The 26692-nt window shown below is 43.5% G+C and overlaps 1 protein-coding gene across 1 annotated transcript in view; it reads left to right on the forward strand.

The window, feature by feature from the left end:
- Positions 1-26692, forward strand: part of SNX24 (sorting nexin 24) — a 131341-nt gene that overhangs the window by 99681 nt on the left and 4968 nt on the right. The window contains exons 4-6 of the mRNA XM_081088813.1: positions 24332-24426; positions 25745-25777; positions 26313-26377. Coding sequence (XP_080944939.1) covers positions 24332-24426; positions 25745-25777; positions 26313-26377 — 193 coding nt within the window. The remainder of the gene's footprint in view (positions 1-24331; positions 24427-25744; positions 25778-26312; positions 26378-26692) is intronic.

The raw sequence follows: 26692 nt of genomic DNA on the forward strand, positions 1-26692 counted from the left end.
TTTTTTTTTATTCTTATGCTGTGCTGAAATTCATAATTCAGCTAGATAGATCTAGTTAAAATGTGTGTGGGAGATACAGGTTTTTTAGTGCTTTGTATTTTGATAGGAAATAGTCTTGAATTGAGGGCTTTGATTCGGTAGCATCTGCAAGATGATATAGTTTTCTTTGTTGGGGGAAAAGTACTCTGCCTGCATCGATTGTCAAGAGGTTTAATGTAATAAGGCAGCTTGTGGTCTGACTGAAAGAAACACTGTGCACAAGAAATCCCCACAGCAGTTTGTTTTCAGAAGAAAAACTGAGTTCCCGTGAAGCATGAATACATTGAAAACCAAGCCTGAAAAGAGAACTTAGAGCCAGAAGGGTTGCTGTCCAAAGGTTCATGTCAATGATCTCATCCAATATTTGTCTTTAAGATTCTAAAAAACATAGAAACCAAAATGACTTTTTCTTGAGCTTTGAGAAGTCCTGGCTTGAATCAGTAACATTCAGGCCTGTTGATGTTAGTATTTTGATGTAATTCAATGAGAATGTTCTCCTATGTCATTTATAGAGTAAACGTAATATACTTCCTTCTAAAAGGAAGTCTTTTCTGAAAAAAGAGCCACGTCTACCACTGTGGATTTCACAGGTTACAAGCAGAGTACCCCCACCAATTGCCCTCCTGAACAGAGGCCGGGTATTGATTAACTATCACGCTGGCATCAGAACTACTCTTAGGATTCAATTTTTTTGTTGTTTTGCATATTTTATTGATCAAAGTGGTAAATGAGCATCAAGCGTGCAAGAAGACGATGAATTGTTTACTTGCATAAAATAACCTTTCAATAAGGGAAGATGCATGGCTTCCACTTTGGTTCTGTTCTGCGGCCCGAAGCAGATGGCATTCAGCTGCTATTGATTTGCTTCCATAGTTAAGGAGCAGCCTGCAACCCTGCATGCCCACTGCATTGTGAAAAGGGGTTTAGATTTGGGGACCAGGATGGGAGCCAAGAAGGACTGATATCCTTCCCTAAAATCCTAAGGAAAAGAAATCTTATTTGGAAACCATGAATACCTGCTTAAGGGGCAACCTGAATTAATGTAATCATCAGATTTGTGCTGGTGCTTTTGAAGTGGTCCACTTATGCAGATGTCTCCAGTGAATAACAAAGAGAGTAGTAATCACGGAATACTAATTTGAAGCATGTTCTATTTTTTAAAGACCTAGATAAAATCTTTCCTCCTGCCTTTAGGAATTAGGTAATCTTCAGATATCAGGTAATGTCCACCGCTGAGCCATCTGGCCTTCAACTTAAATGCACACGTAAGTCGTGTGGATAGCCCCTTCTTATTTACCAGTTGTGCCTTCTCCATTTATGCAACAGTCCGCCCACACCCTCTGTCAGCGATCACATTTGGTTTCAAAATGTCTTTCCATAATAGGTAGTTACAGATGTTGAACTTACATTTTCCTTGAATCTGTGTCCAACAATGACTTTACATCTTAAAAACTAAAGGATTGGCTGACCTACCAATGGTGGCTTTCTTTCCCTTCCAGACTCATTAAATGCTGAAAACTACTTGTCAAAAACAATGGGAACAAATAGCAAATATATCCACATAATGCACATGTATTTATCATTCAGTGATGTACATATTAGTGAAGCTTAGTTAAATAACTTAATATTTTTGCATTTGTAATTTTAAACGTAAGTAAAATAACACAAATTTATAATGAAGCTGTTTGCTCGTAATAACAGAACTTATTAGGTTCTATCTCATAAACTGTTATTACAATGACTGTTCTAAAAGCATTCACACAAATGTTATTCTTTATAATAGAAACATTTCATTATAAGGTGATTTCCTTATTTGTGGGGGAGAAGGGCAAGTTCACTGCCCTTGATCCCAGTGGAGTCCTGAGTGCATGTTAGTTCTGCCTCTTCCCTTTCTGTACCCCTACTGCCCTGGCAATAAAGGTTTTGGGAGGTGAAGATGAATTTAATTTATTTGCTTCTGTAATAGAAGAGGTTGCCCTTCACATTTTGCCCCCTCTTCTGCTAAGTATCAGAAAACCCAACAGATTTCTCAACCTTTCACACAAGAGACAGACTTGGAGAACAGAGGGGTTTAAGGAGAAAGGGGCCGACCTGAAAAGCTGGGGTGTTGAGTGGGAGTGTCCTTATGGGCTATCGCCATATTTTACTCACCCAGTGTCCCTTCCACTATCTAGTGTGGTGAAGGGAATATTTACGCAGTGCTTTTCCTATGAAATACGAGCACTCATTTCCAAGGTAGAAAGAGAAGGCTCGTTGGCATCAGGTCTGTCAAACTCAAAAGAAACTTAGAAGAAAATGAAGCTCTTCTCTTCCCTACTTTGTGTGGGTGGGTGAGCAGAACACGTCCGAGAAAGGCGAGTCCTGGCAGGGGCAGGGCCCCTGGTATTGGCAATGCTCATGGCTTGTTTCAAACAAGAGCTGTGTCCATGAGGCCAAGAGGTAACCTGCAAACTGAAAGTGCAGATGATATTGTAGGAGAGACCTTAGAATGCTTCAGATCAAAACCAAGCTACCAGCACTCCATCCGCACACCAGTGTGTTGATTGTGAAAAAAATAAAAGCAGATTATTAAGGTTGGGATTGATTAGCTCATTAGATAGAGGTTGTTATTGAAATCTACTGAAAATTCCTCATTTTGGACTTGTCCTAATTCAAGTAAAACATTTAATTTGGGCCCATTTAGTATTTCTTACTATTTACCATTTACTATTTCTACCTGACATACAATTATGTATACAGAAAGTGGCATGTTTAATTCATCTTTTATTAGGAAAAAAATATTTCCCTCCATACTCTTGGCAACATCTGACACCAAGTATCAGCCGTATTTAAACAATCTTTTTATTGATCCTAAGAAAAAGTTGGTCAGCATCTTACAGTATATATTTAGCCAAATCACTTGACAATTAGACTCTTGAATGTGGGAAAAGATACACATTTTTAATAGCTTTACTGGGGTATAATCTACATACCAGACAGCACAGATTATGAGTGAACAGTTCAATCATTTTTAGTAAATTAATAGCGTTGTGTGACCATGGGCACAATCCAGTTTTAGAACATTTTTATCGCTCTCCCAAATTTCCCTCATGCCCCCCAAATGTTCTTTTTTCCCTGCACAGTTTGAGCAACTTTTATTATAAATTTGAAAAATCAAATACATATTAACAATTGGTGCTGCCTCTCTTTTCTTATTCATTAGTCTTCGAATCTCTACTCACCAGTCTGCTTTACATTTGGAAGGTGACTTGCCCTTGAAATGTACACCACACGGAAAAGTTATGACTGTATCTTAACATGTGGCTGTTGGAGCCTGCACTTCCAGACAGTCAAGAGAATGATACAGAAGGAAGGAAGTGGAGGGAGATAAAGGCAGAAAGAAAGTAGTTGAACTCATTCTGCTCATGTGTGGTCATTTCCTTTGGAACACACATTTTCCAGGGAAGAGTAGATTATAGAAATTGCATCCCTGGCTCCTCAGTGGTAGTGACTTCCAAGGGGAGAGGAAAGGGAAGCTCACATCTGCTGAGCGCCTGCTGTGTGTCCAGGGACTCCCAGGGCTTCCTGCTGCGGTGGGATTGAACGGAAGGAGCGGCTGTGTCGTGTCCCACTGCCACTTACTCACCTGGTGAAGATTGCAGGCCCTTTGTTTTAGCACATGTTCGATCATATGTCATTTAGCATGTGAAATGTAGTATTTTGCAGCAAATTAAACTACTTTATGTATTACAAACATTTAGAATTACAGGCAACTTAATTATTTGTTCTACTGGGGGAAAAAGAAGACCTATGGGTCATCGAAAAATAGTAAGTGATAAGCATTTCTCATGGAATGCAATTTTGTAGTTATCAGAATATGTAACATCCTGTCAACAAATGGGAAAAATTGCTAATGTCTAGTAGATATTTATTGAGCATCTACTATGGGAGCTGCCTGGCACAGAGCAAATTGCTGACACATAATCCGTGCCTTTGAGGAATTTGGCTTGGCCACTCAGATGTCTAAACAACTACAGTGTTAACGTGTGTGTAAATGTGTATAGTAATGCACAAATACTAAAGGGAGATCAATTTGGTTTGTTACTTGGGTGGTTTAGAGAATTTACTTAGCTTTCAACAAAGCATTTTAGTAAAATAAACACTGGCATTAAATTTAAAAGTAAAAATAGTTAAGTCCATCCACAGGAGACCTTTTATTATCTGTAATGGATAATAAATGAAGTATTTGCCTAAGCATTAGATATTTCAATTTGGAAAAAATGTCAACTTTTTAAAAGCTATGTCAATAATAATAGTAGTAGTAGTTATAATAATAATAAAAGGTATCACTAGTAATAGTTCTGCTTCTCCAAATAAAATTATAAATATTTACTTCCAAAGCTCATCTACCAGTTTTACTTAGAAATTGAGGAAATTAGACTAAAGGAAGGTTCTATTTTCAATAGATATTTTCGTCTCAATATTTAAAAGAATAATTGTTAAATTAGTGCCAAAGACAGAAATAAATGAAATTCATATCTGTTCCTAATAAGGAGCTCAAATGATATTGTTCACAGGTGCAATAATTTAGGTTTTATTTTGTTTATTTCTCCTTTTCCATTCCCTTATTTTTTTCTTTTAAATACAGTATTATTTAAATTTTGCATCTCCTTCTGACTTTTGCATATCTAAAGGACATCTTAAAGCAATTTAAAAATGTGAATTTCAAGCATTTTTGAATGTTTGGTTCTATTGTATATCATATGCATAAAGTAACTATTTATTAAGGATTCTGCTCACATCAAAGTCATATTCATTTGAGTCACTGATCAAGGCAGACTTTCATGCCAAGACCAGGAGTTTAGCTTAGCGTGTTAGCATGACTGCCTATTCAAGATCCTTCAAACACAAGCGGCAAAGTGACAGCTGTTATTTTAAAACTATGATTGTATTGCTTCTATTTTTATTTAGAGTGACGATGATATAATTGAAAAGGTGTACTGTGAGGTTGGCTAAATATTCATATTAATTGTGTAGCCATTCATCATATTAATAACAGAAAACCACTGAACAATCCTGAGATCCTTTGATTTAGTATAGCATTAGCATCAGTGTTTTTCCCAGAATAATCTCTATTTGCATTCAAGTAAAGAAATGTCTATCCTATCAAAACTGGGTTTAGTGGTAGAGTTCAAACAGCACTCTTCTCTCTGCAGCCCGTTCCCCTTGCAGCGGTCTGTTGAAATGAAAGTCTTAACTTGGAAGGGAGATTTTTCCCTTTAGATTACTGCTCAGACTTGAAGTGGGCACCTGCTGTTTAATATAATCAGTTTCAAAGGGAATGTCAGATCAGTCCTCGGGAGTTTACTTGGACCCAAAAACCCTCCTAAGGAAATATCAGCGAGACAAAACAAGAAAAGTTATCACAGTCGGGAAGCTTCTTTGCACTGCACTGTTTGTTATCCAGGGCATGCTTTGAGAGTTCTAGTTGATGCCTGGTTCAGTTGTTTTCCGGTTGCAAAATTGTGCTCAAGACAAGATTGTTTTGGCAAATGCCTGTTTTCCTCTTCCCAAAATGAAGACATGGTGGGTTGTGTTAAAAAAAAAAAAAAAAAAAAAAAAAAAAAGGTAGAAAACATTTGAAATGTTAACAAATGTTTTTAGCACTTACTATGATAAAAAGATTTAAAAAGCCGAAACCGGTTTGGCTCAGTGGATGGAGCGTCGGCCTGCGGACTGAAAGGTCCCAGGTTCGATTCCGGTCAAGGGCATGTGCCTGGGTTGCGGGCACATCCCTGGTGGGAGATGTGCAGGAGGCAGCTGATCGATGTTTCTCTCTCATCGATGTTTCTAACTCTCTATCTCTCTCCCTTCCTCTCTGTAAAAAAGTCAATAAAATATATTTTTAAAAAAAAGATTTAAAAATTAAAGACAAATTAAGCTTGTTGGTTTTCAACCTGCATTTTTTAAATTAATAAGTGTACTGAACAAGGCTGTTTCCAATGTCTCATCAATGAGCTGCAATAAAAGGGTTGAAAAGGCCCTCATTTGAGTAGCAGGGTACTTCTGACAACAAATGGCAGCACCACTGCTCTGTTGGCTTATTTTTCCTGAGACTCAGGTGAGCAGTCACTTATTTTGTTGGTAAGTCACCATAAGGCACATCATCTAGTCTCATGACCCTCTTTATCAGTTTCCCTCTGTCTTCCTCCTTGGTTGAGTGTTGCTTAAATATGCAGCCACACCTTGGCTATAGAGCTCACAGAGGGGCTGTGGGCTCACCTCTAGCCGGAGGGTGAAGGGGGAGCAGCTAACCCTTGAAGGACCAAAAGGCTGTGAGAGAAGGAGTCACAAGAACCCTTCGGGGAGAGAGTATACCAGAACTGGGGTGTCCTGAGGACAGCAGAAGGAGGGGAGCTGATGTATCAGAGGCATTTCAGGGAACTGATTAGGATGGTGGATCATGGACTCTTAAGCTGGACAAGTTGTGCAGAAATGTCAGAAAGGGCTGATGGAAGTGAGAAAGTTCCAGATCAGTGGATCAGAGGTCTCACTGATAGGAGAGGGCAACATCATTGCACAGAAGGGCTCAATAGACCAGAGCTAGGTCAAGTCTGAGCTGACTGGCCCACAGAGATAGTGCTTTGAAGATATGACTGAATGAGTTCCGTACAAAAAATCCAGTTGAACAAATACTTTGGCCTGTGTGTATGCAGTAGTGCATGCATTAAGAGGCCAGGAAGTTACAACATAGTTGGATTATATGCAAAGCACAAGCTTTTTTAAAAAAAATTTTATTGTTTAAAGTATTACAAATAGTAGTACGTATGTCTCCTCCCCCCCCCATTGACCTTCCCCCAGCCACCCCTTGCCCCCAGTGTCTTGCGTCCATTCGTTATGCTTATATGTATGCATACAAGTCCTTTGGTTGATCTCTTACCTCCCCCTCAACCCTCCAGCATTTCTGCTATAGTTTGACTGTCTGTTTGATGCTTCTCTGCCTCTGTATCATTAAGAGGCCAGGAAGTTACAACATAGTTGGATTATATGCAGAGCACAAGCTTTTTATCAGAAGTTAATGACAGAAGTAAAACCACATAATAAAATGTCTCTTTCATTGAGTTATTTATTCAGCTTCTATAATGTGTTTTTTAAAATATATTTTTATTGATTTCAGATAGGAAGGGAGAAGGAGAGAGAGAGAGATAGAAACATCAATGATGAGAGAGAATCATTGATCGGCTGCCTCCTGCACACCCCCTACTGGGGATCGTGCCCTTGACCAGAATCGAACCTGGGACCCTTCAGTCTGCAGGCCGATGCTCTGTTCACTGAGGCAAACTGGCTAGGGCTATAATATGTTATTTTTGTTCATCTTATATTCCCACTACTACTAAGAATAATAATAAATAGTGTTTATTAGGTGCTTACAGTATACCAGGTACTTGTATCAGTTTCTTTATAGGCATGAATCTTCTTTCATCATGACTACAATCTCTGACATAGATACCATTATTGACCCTATTGGAATATAAAGGACCTAAGAAACTTGCCTACGACTGTCTGCCTAACACAGCAGGCAGATTAATTTTAAGCAATTTAAGTAAATAAATGTTCCACAGAGCATACAGTTCTCTTAAACTGAAACCACCTCCCTCCCTGGCTCCTTTCTGGGGCACAGTTAGGCTGGGGTGGGGGTGGTTGAATAGACCACTGCCCGGGACGCTTGGGCTGGTGCATAGGGCGGTGAGTGTATGGCCTGGCAAGGTGTACAGGTGGTTGCGCACTGGGCCCTCTGTTGTATTTGGCCATATCTTTGTGTTTTCCCTGCGCCTCCACCCAGCATCAGTGATGTCTGGCTCCTCAGCAGCCTGTGCACCAAGGACAGCCATGAGCAGGGAGCAGAAATGACCCCAAGTATGTAATCTTCAGACACCAGAGGCGCGGCTTACAGCTTTTGATTATTTATTTAATTTTTCAGTAAACAGTGTTTGTCCCTCAAACTCAGGTAAGATCTTTAGGCTGTAAAACTTCTGCTTGGAGATGTAGGTAGTCATTTTAACTTGCTAGAGTAAGAGCGTAAACCTTTGCTACTTCCGTTTAATTGCTCTTAATAGAAAACTGTTAAAAGATCATAAAATTTGTGATTAACAGGACCTGATAAAGTAGAATTGTATTTTCTTCCAGCAGCCAATGCTAAATTATTCCCTCTGGCCCATTCTACAGTGGTTTGGACATCCTTTGTAAGATACGCTTAATGAAACCCTTTCCATTTCCATAGGGATACTGGCTATGATTTGTTTAACAGGCCCAATTTGGTAGGATATTTTTCTGGATAATCAGCTTACATTTTTCTTTGTTTAGTCTCATCTCATTACCCATATGCTTCATTTCTTTACTGTTTCGTAGTACGTGTGACACGCTTTTCACATATTGGCCCTTTTCTTGCTTTTTATAGACAGTGTAATGTGTGTGTGAACCTAATTGCTTTATCATTTTTCATGGGCTATTCTGTATGTTGTGCACTTTTTTTTTAAAAGCAGTATGTTAAAAATAGACCATCAGGGTTGGTTGTTTTTTTCTCTCTCCCTCACTTCCTTCCTTCTTTCCTTCCTTTCTTGTTCCTTTCCTTTCCTTCCTTCCTTTCTTCCTTCCTTCCTTGTAACAGTATTCTACCCAGCACTAACGTAGTAAATTAAAAGAATAACAGAGTTGTTTTTTTCTTCTCTGCTTTTAAAAAAATATTCTTCCCAGTACTCTGCTCTGTGTGCTGAAAACAGGACTTCAGAGGCAAGAGGTAAAGGGCAAATACCAGCACTGAACTAAAACTTGGATTTATCTTTCTCAAGCATATTCTTTTCTCAAGCACTATCAGGGGTAGGTAATTGTGGGTTTGGGTTTATTGACTTCAGATTGTCAATGATTGGATGTCATGATCACATGATGGCAGCTGAGCTCGGAGATCATGCTCATATTCCGGGCAAGAAGAGGACAGAAAGGGGAATGAGATGGGCAAAAAGACGAGGGCTCCAGAGCCTGAGCATTCACTTTTAGGGAGCTTTTTGGATCTTTCTATCCAATGACTTCCTCTGACTTCTTAGTGGCCAGACCTGTATCACATGACAGGGGAGTCTGGGAAAGGTTGGGGAGGGCAGTTCCTTATTATCATTCCTTTTTGTTACTGTCATTCGCTTTTTTTTTTTTTTTTTTTAGCTTGGCAATTTACCACTCCCCCCCCCCCCCAGCAAAATCGGTGTTCCATTAATAAGAAAGAAGGGAAGAATGGCACTTGTGCAGACAACTGGCAGTCTGTATCATACATAGCCTCCAGTGGCAGAAGGCAGAGAGAGAGTTCAAGTGTGTCTGCCTGAGTGTGGAGTAGCTTTCCATGCAGTCATGTCTACCTCCCGGGCACACATGGGAGTCTACATGCAATCATGTCTGCCTACCGGGCACACATGGGAGTCTACATACAATCATGTCTGCCTCCTGGGCACACATGGGAGTCTAACAGAAAAGGCTGATATAATCTGGAAAACCCCCAGGAAAGGGTCTATGACGTTCATTGTGGGATGTAATTCCCTGAATAAACATCTATAATTTAACTCCAAGATATGGGAGGATTTATTTCGATGTTAGATTTGGGAGAAGGGATATGTGTGTTTTTCCCATGGACCCAGAGAGCAGTGCCCTGCTAGGACTTACTGCCCATTGGTGAGCAGCCATGTACATTTAGGCTCCTTTCTCACCTTTCAAGCTGTTGTGTTCCCTCTCCCTTGGTCTAGTCCAGCTTTGGGCAAACTACGGCCCGCAGGCTGGATCTGGCCCGTTTGAAATGAATAAAACGAAAAAAAAAAAAAAAAGACCGTACCCTTTTATGTAATGATGTTTACTTTGAATTTATATTATTTCACACAAACACTCCATCCATGCTTTTGTTCCGGCCCTCCTGTCCAGTTTAAGAACCCATTGTGGCCCTCGAGTCAAAAAGTTTGCCCACCCCTGGTCTAGTCTCTCAGGGCTCTTATCCACCCACCTGATTTTATGTGAACAATGTCATTGACTGCATTTTTTGTTGCAGCCAGGAGGTCAAGGGTTCTTTCTTTGGTATTTCCTACATCAATTTGTTTTTAACTTTAGATCTATGAGCTGTCTCTACTAAGGGCCACATTTCATTCTTTACATCATTTCACTGAGGAGTCCCTTCTGCATCTCAGGCCATTCCCCACTCAGTGTCCCCACTGAGTGCCATGCACTATGAGCTTTGCTCATCCAGAGTTTTTTAATTCCTGTAAAACATTAACTGCATAACCATAGCATTTTAAGAGGAGACTCCATGATGTGGTGCTTATAAGTGAACAAATGTACAATGGTGTTGAAGGTCTTTATTAATATATATCCTATCTAATAAAAGAGAAACATGGTAATTAGCCATACATCCGCTACCCTTCCCATTGGCTAATCAGGGCGATATGCAAATTAACTGCCAGCCAAGATGGTGGCCGGCAGACAGGCAGCTTGAAGCTAACATGAGGCTTGCTTGCTTCAGTGACGGAGGAAACCAACGTTCCCTGCCTGCCTTGCCGGCCTCTGAGCTTGCAGTTTGAAACATTGTTACAAATATAGAAGCTAAAAAAAAGCCCAGAAACCTGCTTTCAGCCAGCTGGGATCTCAGAGCTGCAGTTGATACAGTGTTTCGATTATAGAACCCAAACAAACCAGATACCTGCTTTAAGCAGCGGAGGCCTAAGAGCTGGAGCCAGAGCTAAAGCTGGCCCAGAATAAAAAAAGAAAAAAGAAAAAAAGGAGCGGTTGGGAGCTTCAGTCACCCGCCAGCCTGAAAACAGCCCTCAGCCTCTCACCCAGACTGGCCAGGCACCCCAGTGGGGACCCCCACCATGAAGGGTGTGTGAACAGCTGCAAGTAGCCATCATCCCTCACGCAAGCTGGCCAGGCACCCCAGTGGGGACCCCCACCCTGATCCAAGACACCCTTCAGGGCAAACCAGCCGGCCCCCACCCATGCACCAGGCCTCTATCCTATATAGTAAAAGGGTAATATGCCTCCCAGCACCGGGATCAGTGGAGCCGAGCGGCCTCCCGGCACCGGGATCAGCATGATAGGGGGCAGCGCCCAAACCCCCTGATTGCCCTGCGGCTCTGTGTGTGACGGGGTGGGGCCACAACCTCCCTATCTGCCCTGCTCTGTTCGTGACAGGGGAAGGCGCCCCAACCCCCTGATCAGCCCTGCTCTGTGCCTGATAGGGGGGAGCTCCCCAACCCCCTGATTGCCCCGCAGCTCTGTGTGTGACAGGGTGCGGCGCCCCAACCCCCGCCCCCACACACAGGCCCTGCTCTGTGTGTGACAGGGTAGAGCCATAACCTCCCCATCGGCCCTGCCCTGAGTGTGAGAGTGGTGGCACCCCAACCCCCTGATCGGCCCTGCTCTGTGGGTGATAGAGGGTGGCGCCGGAACCCCGCCCCCCCCCCCCACGGACCCTGCTCTGTGTGTGATGGGGTAGATCCATAACCTCCCCATCGGCCCTGCCCTGAGTGTGACAGGGTGCGGCGCCCCAACCCCCTGATCCGCCCTGCGCTGTGTGTGACAGGGGGCAGTACCCCAACTCCCCTATTGGCCCTACTCTGTGAGTGACGGGGGGAGCTCCTCAACCCCCTGATTGGCCCTGCTCTGTGCATGACAGGGAGGAGCTCCCCAAACCCCTGATCGACCCTGCTCTGTGCGTGACTGGGTACGGAGCCCCAACCCCCCTGATGGACCCTGCTCTGTGAGTGACAGGGGGCAATGCCCCAACCCCCTGATTGGCCCTGCTCTGTGCGTGATAGGGGGTGGTGCTGCAACCTCCCCATCGACCCTGCCTTGAGTGTGACAGGGGGCGGTGTCCCAACGCCCCAATCGGCCCTACCTTGAGCGTGACTGAGGGTGGCATTGCAACCTCCCGATCCGCCCTGCTCTGTGCATGACATGGGGCGGCGCCCCAACTCCCCAATCAGCCCTGCTCTGAGCCCGACCAGGGGCTGTACCTAGGGATTGGGCCTACCCTCTGCCACCCGGGAGCAGGCCTAAGCCAGCAGGTCGTTATCTCCCGAGGGGTCCAAGACTGTGAGAGGGCACAGGCCAGGCTGAGGGACCCCCCCGTTCCCCCCGAGTGCATAAATTTTTGTACACCGGGCCTCTAGTGTATATCTACACTAATAAAAGAGAAAAATGGTAATTGGCGTACGACGATACCCTTTTCATTGGCTAATCAGGGCTATATGCAAATTAACTGCCAACTATGATTGGCAGTTAACTGCCAACAAGATGGCGGTTAATTTGCATATGTAGGCACAATGCAGGGAGGCGAAAGGGAAAGCAGGAAGAAGCCCCCTGCCACTGACAGTGATCGGAAACCCAGGGGGGAGCTAAGAGCTGGGGGGCAGGGCAAAGGCGGCCCTGGGGCCGCCTTTGCCCTGCCCCCCAGCCATGATCGGAGAATCAGGCGCCTTTGCCACCCTGGCCAGTGATAGCAGGAAGTAGGGGTGGAGCCAGCGATGGGAGCTGGGCACGGTCAAAGCTGGCAGTCCCAGGAGCTAGGGGTCCCTTGCCTGGGCCTAAAGCGAAGCCCACGATCGCGGGGCCGCTGCCACTGCAGGTCCCCGCTGCCCGAGCCCGACACCTCAGCCAGAGGCGTTAGGCCTGGGCAGGGTCGGAGCCTGCAACCGCGGGGAGCTGGGGGTCCCCTGCCCAGGCCTGACACCTCTGCCGGAGGCCTCAGGCCTGGTCAAGGGGCCGATCCGGTGATTGGTGATCGGAGGGTGATGAGGGTCAACTCCTCTGGCCGAGGCATCAGGCCTGGGCGGGGGGCTGAGCCGGGGATTGGGGGGACATGATGGTCCCCTTGCCCAGGCCTGAAGCCTGGGTCAGAGGCGTCAGGCTTGGGCGGGGGGTGGAGCAAGCGATCAGAGGGAGATGGGGGTCCCCTGCCCAGGCATGATTCCTGGGCCAGAGGCCTCAGGCCTGGGCGGGGGCCAGAGCCAGTGATCAGGGGGACATGGGGGTCCCCTGTCCAAGCCTGACACCTCTGGCGGAGGCGTCAGGCCTGGGCAAGGGGCTGATCAGGTGATCAGAGGGTGATGGGGGTCTATGCCTCTGGCCGAGGCATCAGGCCTGGGCAAGGGGCAGAGCCAGCAATCGGAGGGGTCTGGGGGTCCCCTGCCCACGCCTGATGCCTGGGCCAGAGGCATCAGGCCTGGGCTGGGGGCAGAACCAGTGATGGGGGGAAATGAGGGTCCCCTGCCCAGGCCTGACACCTCTGTCAGAGGCGTAGGCCTGGGCAAGGGGCCAATCCTGCGATTGGAGGGTGATGGGGGTCAACGCCTGAGGGCTCCCAGTATGTGAGAGGGGGCAGGCTGGGCTGAGGGACACTCACCCCCCCCCCCCACATACACCCAGTGCACGAATTTCGTGCACCGGGCCCCTAGTGTGTGTGTGTGTGTGTGTGTGTGTGTATATATATATATATGTATTTCCCAGTGTGTGTGTGTGTATATATATATATATATATATATATATATATATATATATATATATTTCCCAGTACACTGTGTGTTAACTATGGTGAGTAAGAATGGGTATGCCTAACCCTTACCAGTGTCCTCAGTGGTTAGAGCATTGGTCCATGCACTGAAGGGTCTCTGGTTCATTTCCCTGTCAAGGGCACATACCTGGGTCACAGGTTCGATCCCTGGCCCTGGTCAGGCATGTAGGGGAGGCGACCAATCAATATGTCTCTCTCACATAGATCTTTCTCTCTTCCCTCTCCACCCCCTCTTTCTACTCTCTAAAAAAATAAAACAAAAAATCAATGGAAAAAATATCCTCAGGTAGGATTAACAAAAATTTTTTAAAAAGGAAAAAGAATGTGTACTTAGGAAGGCCTAATCAATCTAAACTATACCACATGAAACCCCGCTGTGCTGGAGTAAAGTGTACAGTATGTAAAGAAGGAGATGTCCTAGCTGGTTTGCTAGAGCATCAGTCTGCGGACTGAAGGGTCCCAGGTTTGATTCCAATCAAGGGGACTTGCCTGGGTTGCTGGCTTGATCCCCAGTAGGGAATCTGCAGGAGGCAGTCAATCAATGATTCTCTCTCATTATTGATTGTTTCTATCTCTCTTTCCCTCTCCCTTCCTCTCTGAAATCAATAAAGATATTTAAATAAATAAATAAATAAATAAATAAATAAACCAAAGAGAATACTAAATAATTCAGAGAAATAAGTAGGTAGTTGGGGGAATGTTTAAGGGACTTGAGAGAGCAGATTGTTTCCAAGCACTTTAAACACTTTAAAACATCAATTCATCAACATGCACAGGCCATGCTAATTGTAAATCTTTCATTAAAAACCAGTCTCTGGAGGCTCTCTCCAGGCAACTTCTTAGCAGCCTGGTTCTGATTACTGTTTCTTCTTTAAAGTAATAAGGAAGCACTTCCATAAGCATATTTTATAATTTATATTTAACATAGTGTTCACCCATTATTTGAATTACTGTATCATTTTTGGTTTGCTTTGTAATACCGTTTCATTCAAATGTGCTGGTCCCTGGACTTCATTTTCACTTACTGGTAAGTAGCTAGTTTATAATTGCTTTTAGAATTTGTTTAGTTCCAATGGAGCGTCAACAAAGTAGATTCTGGTGCGACCTGTCATTTGAGTCACATTGTTACTCAACATACAGTTAGGTCAGAAGTGAAAGTATATAAAATGTGGCTTTAAAGTATTTTCCCCAGTCAAAAAATAATTAACTTGGTCAGAGATTGTCAGGTAGGTTTTGAAATGTTATGAGGCCAGATTGCTTTGGATTTTACTCTTGTTTTCATTTTTTCAAATATAGGACACAGATTAATGGAATTTGTTGCCTTTCTTCTTCTGGGAGTCTTTATATACTTATGAGAATTAGTTGAGATTTTAAGATACATTTAAAATCCAAGAAAAATCAGGAATGTATTTGAGGCAAGTCAATTTCAACAGTTCCCTTAAACTTACCTATGAGATAAGTTAAATGTATAATTATTGTAGAAACATACATACAGGGAAAGAAAACGGATTCCATGAGTAAGTGACTCTGTGACTTGATGCATCAGTTGATCGGTAGTTTTAGATCCAGTGAGACCTGGGCTCTGATATTGACTGTCCCCTTCCCCCTGAGAAAGCTCACGCCGGTGATAGCCATTATGAGCCCCAAACTCCTCAAATACAGACTTTGAATAGTGACAGTGTCTCACAGTATTGTGCAAATTAATTAAGATAAAGAGTCTGACACAGAATATGCATTAAGTATTATTGCTGTAAGTTATATGAAATTTGCCATCTTTGGTAGGTTAAATTGGTGAAAGTTCATGTGACTCAATCTAGTATTCATCATATCACATAAAATTATTGTGTAATTTTGCCAACAACAACAACAAAAAAAGCTAACTTAGCCCAACCTGAGGGTTTAGGGAAAGGTTCCTAAGAGAAGTAACCCTTGAGCTGAGACTTGAAAGATAGACAGGAGTTGGCCACTTGAAAAGAGGTAAGAAGGGCATTTTCAATAAAGATTTACATCCTCAGAAAAAGGACAAACTAGAGCCAGCCGTGGGCAAACTACGGCCCGTGGGCCGGATCCAGCCCGTTTGAAATGAATAAAACTAAAAAAAAAAAAAAGACCGTACCCTTTTATGTAATGATGCTTACTTTGAATTTATATTAGTTCACACAAACACTCCATCCATGCTTTTGTTCCGGCCCTCCGGTCCAGTTTAAGAACCCATTGTGGCCCTCGAGTCAAAAAGTTTGCCCACCCCTGGTCTAAGGTGGGCTTTTTCAGTAGTGCTGTTTGGATAGATTGGGCCTTTCTGGCTGTCACAAACTCTTTATTGCACTACAGTCAGAGGCATAGCCTGCTGGCCTAGGACTATATATCCTTGTCAGAGAAAAAATGTTTGTGCATAACAACCCAGTATCTGCACATTTAATAAGACGCTGTATGCATGTTCTACTAAACATCCATACATTAAAATTAGAAAAGGTAGATTTCTTTAGTTTTTAGTCTAAAATAAGTAGATGTGCTAATATTTGTATTTCTGAGTCACAAGTAACGGTCTTGTCTAATTCCCCACGTGTCTGTAACCTACTTTGGAGACCACTGGCATAAAGAAACATACACTGAGCTCTGACAAAAGTTTTCCTAGTGCTTCTCAACCATGTTTTGTGAGTTCAGGGTTTTTATTTTCAGCATCCGTATGGTCTCAGAACCCCCAATCTAAAAACATAATGTAATCATTGGCTTAACTCTTCCTATATCCCTGGGATCCCAGTCAAGGAGCTGATTCCTCGGTGAAGTAAAACCACTCCTGGGGGACATACCGTGGACCTGGCCTGGCCTATCCCACAGATGCAGCCCTGCAAGTGCTGAGCTCATGGATCAAAACTACAAAACAGAAGAAAATAAACAGCTGTGAGTGACTGTCAACAGACAGAAAATAGCAAGATTAAGTCCCAAGAACAAGTAAAAGGGCAACTTCATAGACACCCAACATGAAAATGTCTAAAATAATTAAAGGAATAAGAAAAGACCCATAGTCTAAGAAAAAAAGACCAGATTTGAAAAGGAACCAAAAATGAAAATGGAGTCATTAGCGTTAACTCAGTGGCTTGGTGAAGAAGCAGGTTAGAGCCAGCCCAGGGGCTGAATGCACGGTCCCTGGGTCTGAGAAGCACTCCTGCTGTTCCAGTGGCACCAAAATATAGGTCCGGCTGTGTTATGTGTACGTACATGCCCCACTTCCCCCCACCCAGGTGACACCCTCGATGGCCCCCAAATCCGGAGGGGAAAGAGCAAAATCCTTCTCCTGACCCTGAAGCCCCCCCAGCCTGTCCAGCTCAGGTTCTCCTGCGTTAGTGCTCACTTCATTGTTTCCTCAGGCCCTTCTGTTCTTCCAGGACCACGTTCGCCCTCCACAGGCCTTTGACCAGGCTGTGCTTTGTGTCAGAAATGCCCCACTCCTCTCCTGTTGGCTCACTCATCCCCCGGCTGCAGGACCGCCTCCCCAGGGAAGCTTTCCTTCACCCCACGGGGTAATAAGGTGCTTTGTTACTAACTTTGTAGACAGCAGCCTACTTCCTGTGAGGTAGTTGTTTCAGCTTGTAAGCTCACATTCATTCATCGCTGTGATTATTTGAACACAGTCCATCTTCCCCACTAGACTGGGAGGCCTGGGAGGGCAGGGTCACGTTTGCTTTGCAGCCATCGAGCCAGTGGTTTTACCTAGCAGGTGGTAAATAAGCATTTTATAGGAATAAATATTCCAGAACATAAAATTTGATGTTAAAATACAGTGGGGCCTTGACTTACGAGTGTCCCAACTAACGAGTTTTTCGAGATACGAGCCGTCTCTCGGCCGATTTTTTGCTTTGAGTTGCGAGCTAATATTCGGATTACGAGCCAGCTTCAGATACCCCACCGCTAGTTGGCGCAGTGAACGTCACAGTGAACGCCACAACATCAGCCCAGCATCACGTGTCTCACTCGTTCACTTTTTGATTTGACATACGAGTAATTTGAGTTACGAGCTCCGTCACGGAACTAATTAAACTTGTAAGTCAAGGCCCCACTGTAGCTCAAAAGACGGTTGGTTTTGACACTTTCTATTGTCTCATGTTTAGTTCTGCCTTTTTAGCCATCTGATTACAAATGCTCTTTCTTCTTTCCAATTGTTTGAAGGGAAATGACATTATTTCTTTTCATAGAGTCTTGACCATTTCCAGTAGGCCCTCGTCAGCATCCAGCTTTGAGTGCGGGTCCTCAGATTTCTCACAGGACAGTCTATAAAGGCCTGTGAAACTGTAACAGATGTCTGTTGGAATTCTATGAATAGTACAGTTTTTCCAGGCACGGAGCAGACATGTCCGGGGAACAGTCTCTCTTCCTAAGAGTGCGCGGTGCAGTGGGGTCCTCAGAAGCACATCTGATTTTTAGGTCTGAGGAGGTCACAAGCCTTGGTAGATCTGTGTACCGGCTGGCTTTTTGAAAGTGGTGCTTTGGTCACCTTACCGTAGCTCATTTTGTGAAATTGTGAGCAAGTGCCGGGCGCGGGCAAGTCAAGACTGAGGACGCCAGAGCCTTGTGCGCGGGTAAGTTTCAGTCCCAGGGGACGCGGACACCGCAGCCCACTCACCGCAGTGAGGAGTATTGATTTCCTCCCTCCTTGTTCTTCGCTGCCCCTCCGAAGTAGGTGTGCGATGAGGCATCTTTCCTGGTGAGGCGAGGAAAGACCGTCATGAACTTTGTCACCCCAGCAGTCGGCCGTTCCAGATCACTCCAGATGGGCTAGGCAAAGGGCCTTCAAGACTCAGGGAAACCTCCCGCCTGAGTGCCGTCCCCGGTGACAGAGAGCTTCCCTGCTGTTTGTGACAAACCGTGATAGACAAGGGGGAGAAATGTGGGTTTGTTTGTGCTGTGTGTTTTTTTTTTAAATCTTTTGAAAGGAGAATAAAAGGATTAAATCCGTGAAGACAGCACATCTCTGCGCAGCGATCTTGGAAGGTTAGCCAAGTGGTCGTGTCCAAGTTTTCAATAAGATGTTCCGTTCCTGTTATAATTGGCTGCTGGGTAGGTTTGGACCTAACTAGAATGCCAGCGTTCGATTTCCCCGCGTCCTCGGTGGAGATGTGTCACCGTGTACGCTCGCCGTAGTGACAATTTTCTAAAATGGAAACTCGTGGGAAATCATTACAGTGTTTATATGTCTCCCTTGTCGGACGGCTTTGTCCTGTGATATTTTCCCGGTGTTTTCCGCTGCATGATGGCACCTCACGAAGGTTAAGGCGGAACAAGTCCCTCTGTAATTTTGTGAGTGCATTTTACTTACCGAAGAAGAAAAGATAACTGACAATTAAGTATTTGGGATGTCACAGAAAGAGCATGTGCAACTAATCAATGGGATCCTTTGGGAACATGATTTTATAAAGCTGATAAGGTGGAAAAATTGGGATTTTGTGATTTGTGCTACATGATGATAATTGCACCTCGTCAATAAAAGACATTTCTCCTGGCGTAAACATTGAGCTTGCAAGGGATGCTGGTAGCAATGCTATTGTCTTTGCCCAATTCAGGCAATTTTTGGTAATTTTTTTTGTAGAGCATGGAATTCCACCCCCCCCCCCACCACCACCACCACCACCACATTTCTAGAGTGATATTCCTGAAGGAATATCTGTTTATTTTAAGGAGAGTCATGTATGCTTCTGAAAATGAGTAACAGTGTGTGGCTATATATATATTTGCTTCTTACCAGGTGCGTTCGGTTACCCAGTTTTAATATTTATCAGAGTTGGATATAGCAGAAGCAAAGTCTGTTACATAGTATATCACACGCTTGTTACAGCTTTTTGTTTTAACCCATTTCCTTTGTGCACCTTAATAATAATCTGGGTTTTAGTCTGCATACCTGCATACTTCCTAAGTGATACACTGGACAGGAATTTCTTTAGTGAGTTTTTCTGTTAATTCTCTAGCAGCTCCAGTCTGCAAGTGCCTGAAAGAGCAACTAACTGCATTCCAAGCACAGGATGCTTAGCAGCTGTTACGATGCCTGCTCTTCCCATGCATGTGCCTTTTTTGCTTGTTTTACTGAACATGTTCCAGTTAGAGATGACTTCTCCGCTGGTTTGGACAGTACTTTCTTCTTATTCCAGCAGCTTTGAAAACCATCACCCTCCTTAACAGAATGGTTAGTTAACATAAAGACCACATACCTCCTGGGCCTCCCCTGCCTGATTCCCTGCTCAGCACCCCTCTGGGTGACCGCGTCCTCTGGAAGAAGATCATGCTGCCTTCAGTGGAGGGTGGGGATCGCTCAGCTCCTTTCCCACTTGTACTGAAACAGCTCCTCAGTACTTACACCTGTAAATTTTAATTTCATGCGATATATTTTCAAGTTTTTCTTCAGCTTGTCCCGTTCGTTTTGAATGCTGATGTTTCATTGCATCCATTAGATGCCCAGCCATGTGCCCCAGCTTGCCTGCAATGTCAGAACTCTGCCATCAGTTATTAGCTAAACACTTATGCCCTGACAGTTTGCTCAGTGGTTAGAGTGTCAGCCCTCAGACTGAAGTGTCGTGAGTTGGGTTCTGGTCAAGGGCACTTATCTCAGTCGCAGGCTCAATTCCCGCCCTGATCAGGAAGTGTGCGGGAGGCAACCAATCAATGTGTTTCTCTCACATGGATGTTTCTCTCTTTCTCTCTGTCTCTACCCCTCCCTTCCACTCTCTAAAAAACAATGGAAAAAATATCCTCCAGTAAGGATTAACAAAAAATTAAATGCTATATAATAAAATCCTAATATGCTAAGTGCCCGGTCATCCAGTTGTCCATTCAACCAATCAAAGCGTAATAAGCTAATGATATGCTAAGGACGCTCAGCTGCTCACTATGACGTGCACTGACCACCAGGGGGCAGTGGACTGGTCGACCAGTCGCTATGACATGCACTGACCACCAGGGGGCAGATGCTCCGACCAGTAGGTTAGCTTGCTGCTGATCAGGACTGAAAGAATCCTTCACCAGGGTAGCCTCACCAGCGGACAAGTATTTTCCACCACAGCTCAGAGCTGAAAGCGCTAATGAGTTCTAATAGCAGGACACACACTCCAGTGGAGTTCTAATGGACAAAGGAGGAGGAAACTGAGCAAGAAGGCAGCCATCCTTGGGGCTCTGGCAGGCACGCCCGCCCAGCAATGCTGCAGGTGCCAGATGCTGCTAGCCAGTGCTGCTAACGGCAGGTGTCCTGGGCTGGGCTGTCGGGCCTGGGAACCTCTGGCACTGTCAGCACAATTACATATGTGTGTCCTTTTCAGCAAGCAAGATCCTCAGCTCTCATCCAGTTTTCAAAGGGATCCATGAATCATTGAGGGCCAAGAAGCCCTGTTTGCTACATGGACAATAATCCAAACTTTCAAACCCGATAAAATAGGTTGGTAGGAATTGAGACAACAAAAAGAGTCAAAGGAAACAAATTAGCATTTATTGAATGTTAATTGTGTGCCAGAGACTCTTGGAGACATCATCCAATCCTCCCAATAACCCTCTAAGGTAGAGGAAGTATTTGAACCCAGATCTTCCTTTTAAGCTGGGTTCCTACTATGCACCACTGCCTCTCTAAAGAATGAACATGACTGGCCATTGAAGATAAATAACAAATAAAGAGAAGCAAGCTAAAACAATGGGGAAATAAGATTAGATATTCAACAATGTAATATATATATATTTTTTAATTAAGAGCTTATCTACTGAATAAAGTTGGGTGATTTAGCCCAGACTGTGGTCCCAAGCATGTGGGATGGCCCCGGGGTGCAGCTTCTAGAAGGAGTGGTTCTCCTTGAGCAAAAGCTTTTGAAGAAACTGAAGATATAAATGGACAGTGTGAGCCCCCACTTCACTGTCGGGTCTCTCATGGGATGAGATCTTGTGTTTACGAACCAAAGGATTTTGTTGAACCTCTTTTGCATCTCTCCACCAATTCATGACAGCCATTCACTTACATATATCGTATTAAATTAGGTACAAATTAGGTATTATACTCTATCTCTGCTTGGACTTAAGGATTAATTATTTTCTTACAAACCTTCTTAGCAGAATTTAAGAAATACTCTCACCATGTAACTGAGTGCTTAACTAACTCCTCAATGCCACTTTGTTGATAACTGTAAATCCTGAAATCCATATTGGCAGTTGCTTTGTGGAAAATATCATGTGAGCATATCAAGTGAACATTCAGCAGAAATGCTCACAAATTTCTGGAGGTTTCTATATTCCCTTTTTTTAAAACCAGTATGTATTACCTAAAACAATGCCATCATCTGTTTGGAATCCTCTGTTTGGGGAGGCTGAGCAGGATTCATTCCCGTCCTGGTGTTGCAGTGTAAACAGCTTTTTGCCTGTCTTTTGTCATTAATGATCATGCTGGAGATGTAGCCAGTGCATTGTAAGCCAATCTGTCAAGGCAAATAAACAATTCACCTTGTTAAAATTCCCTAAATCTTGCATTAATAAAACCAAAGTAACCCCCTGAACACTCAAGAGATGTCTTCCTCCATACTGCGGTGATGGATGACATGTCTAAAGATCCTGGAAATTAAGTAGTTCAGGTCATTAAAAGTGTCCCACACTTGTTATCGATTTAATTTATTTTAAAAGGTGGGGGTGGAGATAAGAATGTTACAGCCCCCCCCCCCGTTATTTTAATCTGAAAGCTACCACTTGTACACATAATTAAAACTATTGCTTGGGTTTTATTTGTTACAACATTAAGCTTTTTTATTCAAATACAGATGATGGTATTCTCTTAACCTGATAGCTAGAAACAAGTAGATAATCACTGCAACTCATGTTATGTCAAAAATGCCTTGAAGCTTCATTTGTATGATGGTGTCTGGAACCTAGAGTTCTGGGCACTGAAATCATGACCTTTTGAATACCCCAAAATTTCCTCAGGTAGATAAAAGTTCAGATGAAGGTCACATGATTTGAAGGAAATTAACTGAAATAGTAATGGAAATATGCCTCTGGATAGAGGAATATTTTTCTCTATTTTATGAATGTTTCATTTTTCTACTTTTATAATAAAGAAAAGAGTAACGTTTAAATAGATGGAAGGATGGGTGGGTGAATGGATGGACGGGTGGGTGGGCAGGTGGATGGGTGGATGGGAAAATATTTGGAGAGTGGCAGAGTTTTTCAATTCCATATCGCTATATTCTAAGGAAGTTTAGGTTATGTGTGTTGTCTACTTGTTTGTCACCAATTTTCTCTACTAACCCATACTCTACTGGACCGTTGTACTCACTACCATATCCCAGTGCCTAATAGAGTAGATGCTATTTGTTTATTTAATAAAGTGTAACCCCCAAGCACTTTTCTTTTTGCCTCTTGTTTATTCCTTAAACTTCAGTGGGCACAGTGGGGTGTATAAGGACCTGTAACAGCCGCAGACAGGACTGGCTCTCGAGATGATCCCTTTCCAGGGACTGAACAGCAGGAGGGTTGAGCACTAGTGTGGTACAGAGGTCAGACCGCTAGGACGGGCGACCTGCGTAGTTGCTCACTCCATTCATGTGTCCTGAACTGGATAACAGTATTCCAGAACTGTACGAAATGGGGTAGCTCAGTGTGTAAAATATGGCAAAAAAACAATACATGGAATTATGCCTATACAGGGCACACATAATTCGACCTTCCTTTTGTCATTTGTTATGTACCATATGCACCACCCTGCAGAGCTGTTCCTGATCAGCTGTGTGAATGATATTTCACCATTATTCTCATTGTTCTTTAAACGACATGTGCTTGTTGGGGGAAAAACAGCCATGGTACATTGTCAAAATGACCCTTGAAAATAGTTATATTAATTACAGAGGTTAATTTCATTCATTGATGCTTTTTCCATGATCTTTGCAAAAAGGAGGGAGCGGCAAATGTGCAGTTAGTTGGCACGCTCTGGCCGACTCTTAAAAATAGATATGTGTGAAAATGTACTTAACAGCTGTCCACTAAATTTCTGCTTGAAATTGCATAATTTGGGTACCTGAGAACAGACATGGTTATGCCATTATGCCAGCTCTTTAGCAGAGCTCTATAAATGGAACAACTCTCGATTTTTCAGCATATACACTGATTTACACTTAGTGGTAAAGTTGTTACACTTTAAGTGGAGCTATCCAAATAGAAATAAATGTCAGTTGATCCTATTGCTGAAACAGGTGATAGCTGTTAAAAAAAAAAAAAGCCATGTCTAGTATTTCTTAAATAGTGGTCTCTAGCAAGTGCACAGGTGAGCACGTGCACGCGCACGCGCACACACACCCCAGACCACCTTATCACTCAGGAAGGAAAGTCTGATGTACGTATTGTGGCAGTACTGTTATGTTCCTATGTTTTTGAAATGCTCACTCTGGATTAGAATCCCCTCGAAGGCAGGAACTGTGTCTCCCTGGTGTCCTACTGTGTTGGCCTCTTAGCATCTGAATAGTAGATGCTCTGTAAATCCTGTTTGGGTGAACGAATAGGTAAAAAGGAGCATGTGCTGACACTGAATAGCACGTGTGTGGGTCTGAATTCATGTCAGGTGAAATTCTTGGGGGACCACACCTCCTATTGATGGTGAGGAATGATGCTGGTAAGAACTTTGATGGATGGTTATGACTTTTTGAAATAGTTTATTTGATTGATTGCTTAGCAAACTTTACTTTCTAAATCTGTGTTCTGCTTCCACAGGCTGTCATTTTAGAAAATGAAGAACTTCCCAAACTGTTTCTTGATTTCCTAAACATACGGCACTTGCCATCTCTACCAAAGGCGGAGAGTTGTGGGTAAGCATTGCTGTTTACTTATTGGACATGTATTTTATGTTAGTCGTCCATCACTTATTGGCCTAACAAATATCCCACAAAGGTGCCAGAAGGGGCAGCCTGGGACAGCACTCTCGCTCGCCCCCTGCTTGTAGTCAAAGGAATTTCTCCTGAGCCTTTTTCCCCAGAGTGTGGCCAATGACCAGTGCTCAGTAACTCAGGTTTAGATTTAAGGAACTGACTTTTTAAATTATGCTACTACATGGAGCGGTGGTACATGATGGAAATTGTGAATCTAGATATCCTATTTAGGGACTAATATGTTTATTTGTGCACACTTGAGCAAAGTCTATATCCTCTTGGCACATATAGTATTTCAAAGTTATAAATGACCTTAAAGATCAATTTACACAACTCCCTGTGTTTTAGAGTTGAGTAAATTGAAACCTGGGGACTAAGTGGCTTCCTGAGATCTCTCTCCCGAAAGCTGACAGAGCCTGGGCCTTCCAGCTGTCTTTCCCCACTCTCCTGCCTCTCCCTCGGGAACTTCCAAGTGGGGCTGTAGACCCTGACCCCATCTACCAAGGAACCAGGCATTTGATATCATCAGCCACTGGGAAGAGTTCTTCTGAAGAATTAACTTGAAATTAAGCTACTCGCCCAGCTCTGGGAGCCTAACTTAATGGGCACCTGTGTTGAGCTGGTCACCGAAGGTTGTCAGCAACATCCCTGATGTATTAAGCCCATTTACAAAGAAACACATCACCTCAGACTCTGAAACTCCAAGAGGAAAGATGGCTTTATCCATTTTCTCGCTGCCTCCAGACCTGCCTGAAGGACCCACACTACCTACAAGACATTCCTGCTAACCACACCCTAAGTCCTAGTAAGCCAGATACCCATCCAAGCTCCCTTGCCGGCAGTGTTTACTCAGGGCCACTTTCCACTCAGGTGTTCCCCCTGCTCACCAAACAGGAGGCCTTGTCAGCGTATCCTGCTCCAACTTGCACGCGCTTACTCGGGTTTGGGATTCATATGTGGTTGTGTATTTTTAAGAGGAGATGTTGGGAATGAGTGAAATCTTTTCTCCATTATATAAATCCAGAAGTAGAACCATAGGATTGTTAAGTGATCTTCAGGAAAATTGAATATTGCAGTCTTAAGATTCCTTAGAATGACGTTATTAGTCATGAGGGGACTTCATGAAAACACCTGACTCTTTTCTCAAAATGCCTCCTGACTTAGCTTTAGGAATACTGACTATTTTTTTTCCCCTTTGTTGGCATCAACACTGACCTGACTTATATGGTCTTTTTCTTTTCTTTAAAAAAATGTTTAGGTCTTTTGAGGAGACAGAATCTGAAGAGTCAAGGTAAGAACTAATAGTAGTCAATTAGGAGTTATATAGTATAAATCCAGAAAGGGACTGTGGTTTTGTTAAATGTCTAGTTACCATGGTATAAGTGTTTCAAGTCATAATTTTCTTGAAAACCTTTGTTCGGAAATTGATTTTGAGATGATAAATATTTGATAGGAAGGTCCAGAAGTGACCAGTTCCATCTAGGAGCGACGGAATCAGAGCCCTACGTTGTTTCATGCAAATAATAAGAATGCTATTCTTATCAATAATCATATGTACAAGATTTAAAAAAAAAAACATGCTTCTCAGCAATGATTTATTGTCTAGGTTGTCTGTCTACTTCAAATTCCACAAAAGATGTTGGGAAGAAGCGCGCCGCACGGGGCTGCTCCCTCTACCTCCGCCGGCTGTTACTCGCCCGCACTGTTAGATACATAAACCCTGAGACGCCCCGGCACAGCAGTTTGATCCCCTCAAAGCTAGTTTGTAGTGTTTTCTGTTTACCGTCGTCCCCTGATGCTGACATGCCTGTTCTTGACCTTTCCAGCAAACTGTCCCACCAGCCTGTGCTGCTGTTCCTCCGGGATCCATACGTCTTGCCTGCAGCCAGCGGTAATCAAACCTGTCATCTGCTAACAGCTCTTTACTGATCTGACCCTGCACCACATAAACCACGTTTTTAATACAGGTCTAAGGGAGTGACATTGGTCCGGGGCTTAATAATCTGCCAATAAACCAGTGCTCTTGATGTAAGAGACATTCAGAATTTTAATTGGGGCAAGCCTTTCAGGAGGAAATATAATTTGTCTTTCTCTCTTACCAGGCCATTTTGAATTAGAGGAATAAGGGAGAAAGGTATCTGCTGCCTTTAATGGCTGAATATATATTTTTTAAAGCTGTATATTTAAATATAATGAATAATTTAAG

Source organism: Myotis nattereri (genome assembly GCF_964212035.1).
Source record: "Myotis nattereri genome assembly, chromosome: 4".
NCBI lineage: Eukaryota > Metazoa > Chordata > Mammalia > Chiroptera > Vespertilionidae > Myotis > Myotis nattereri.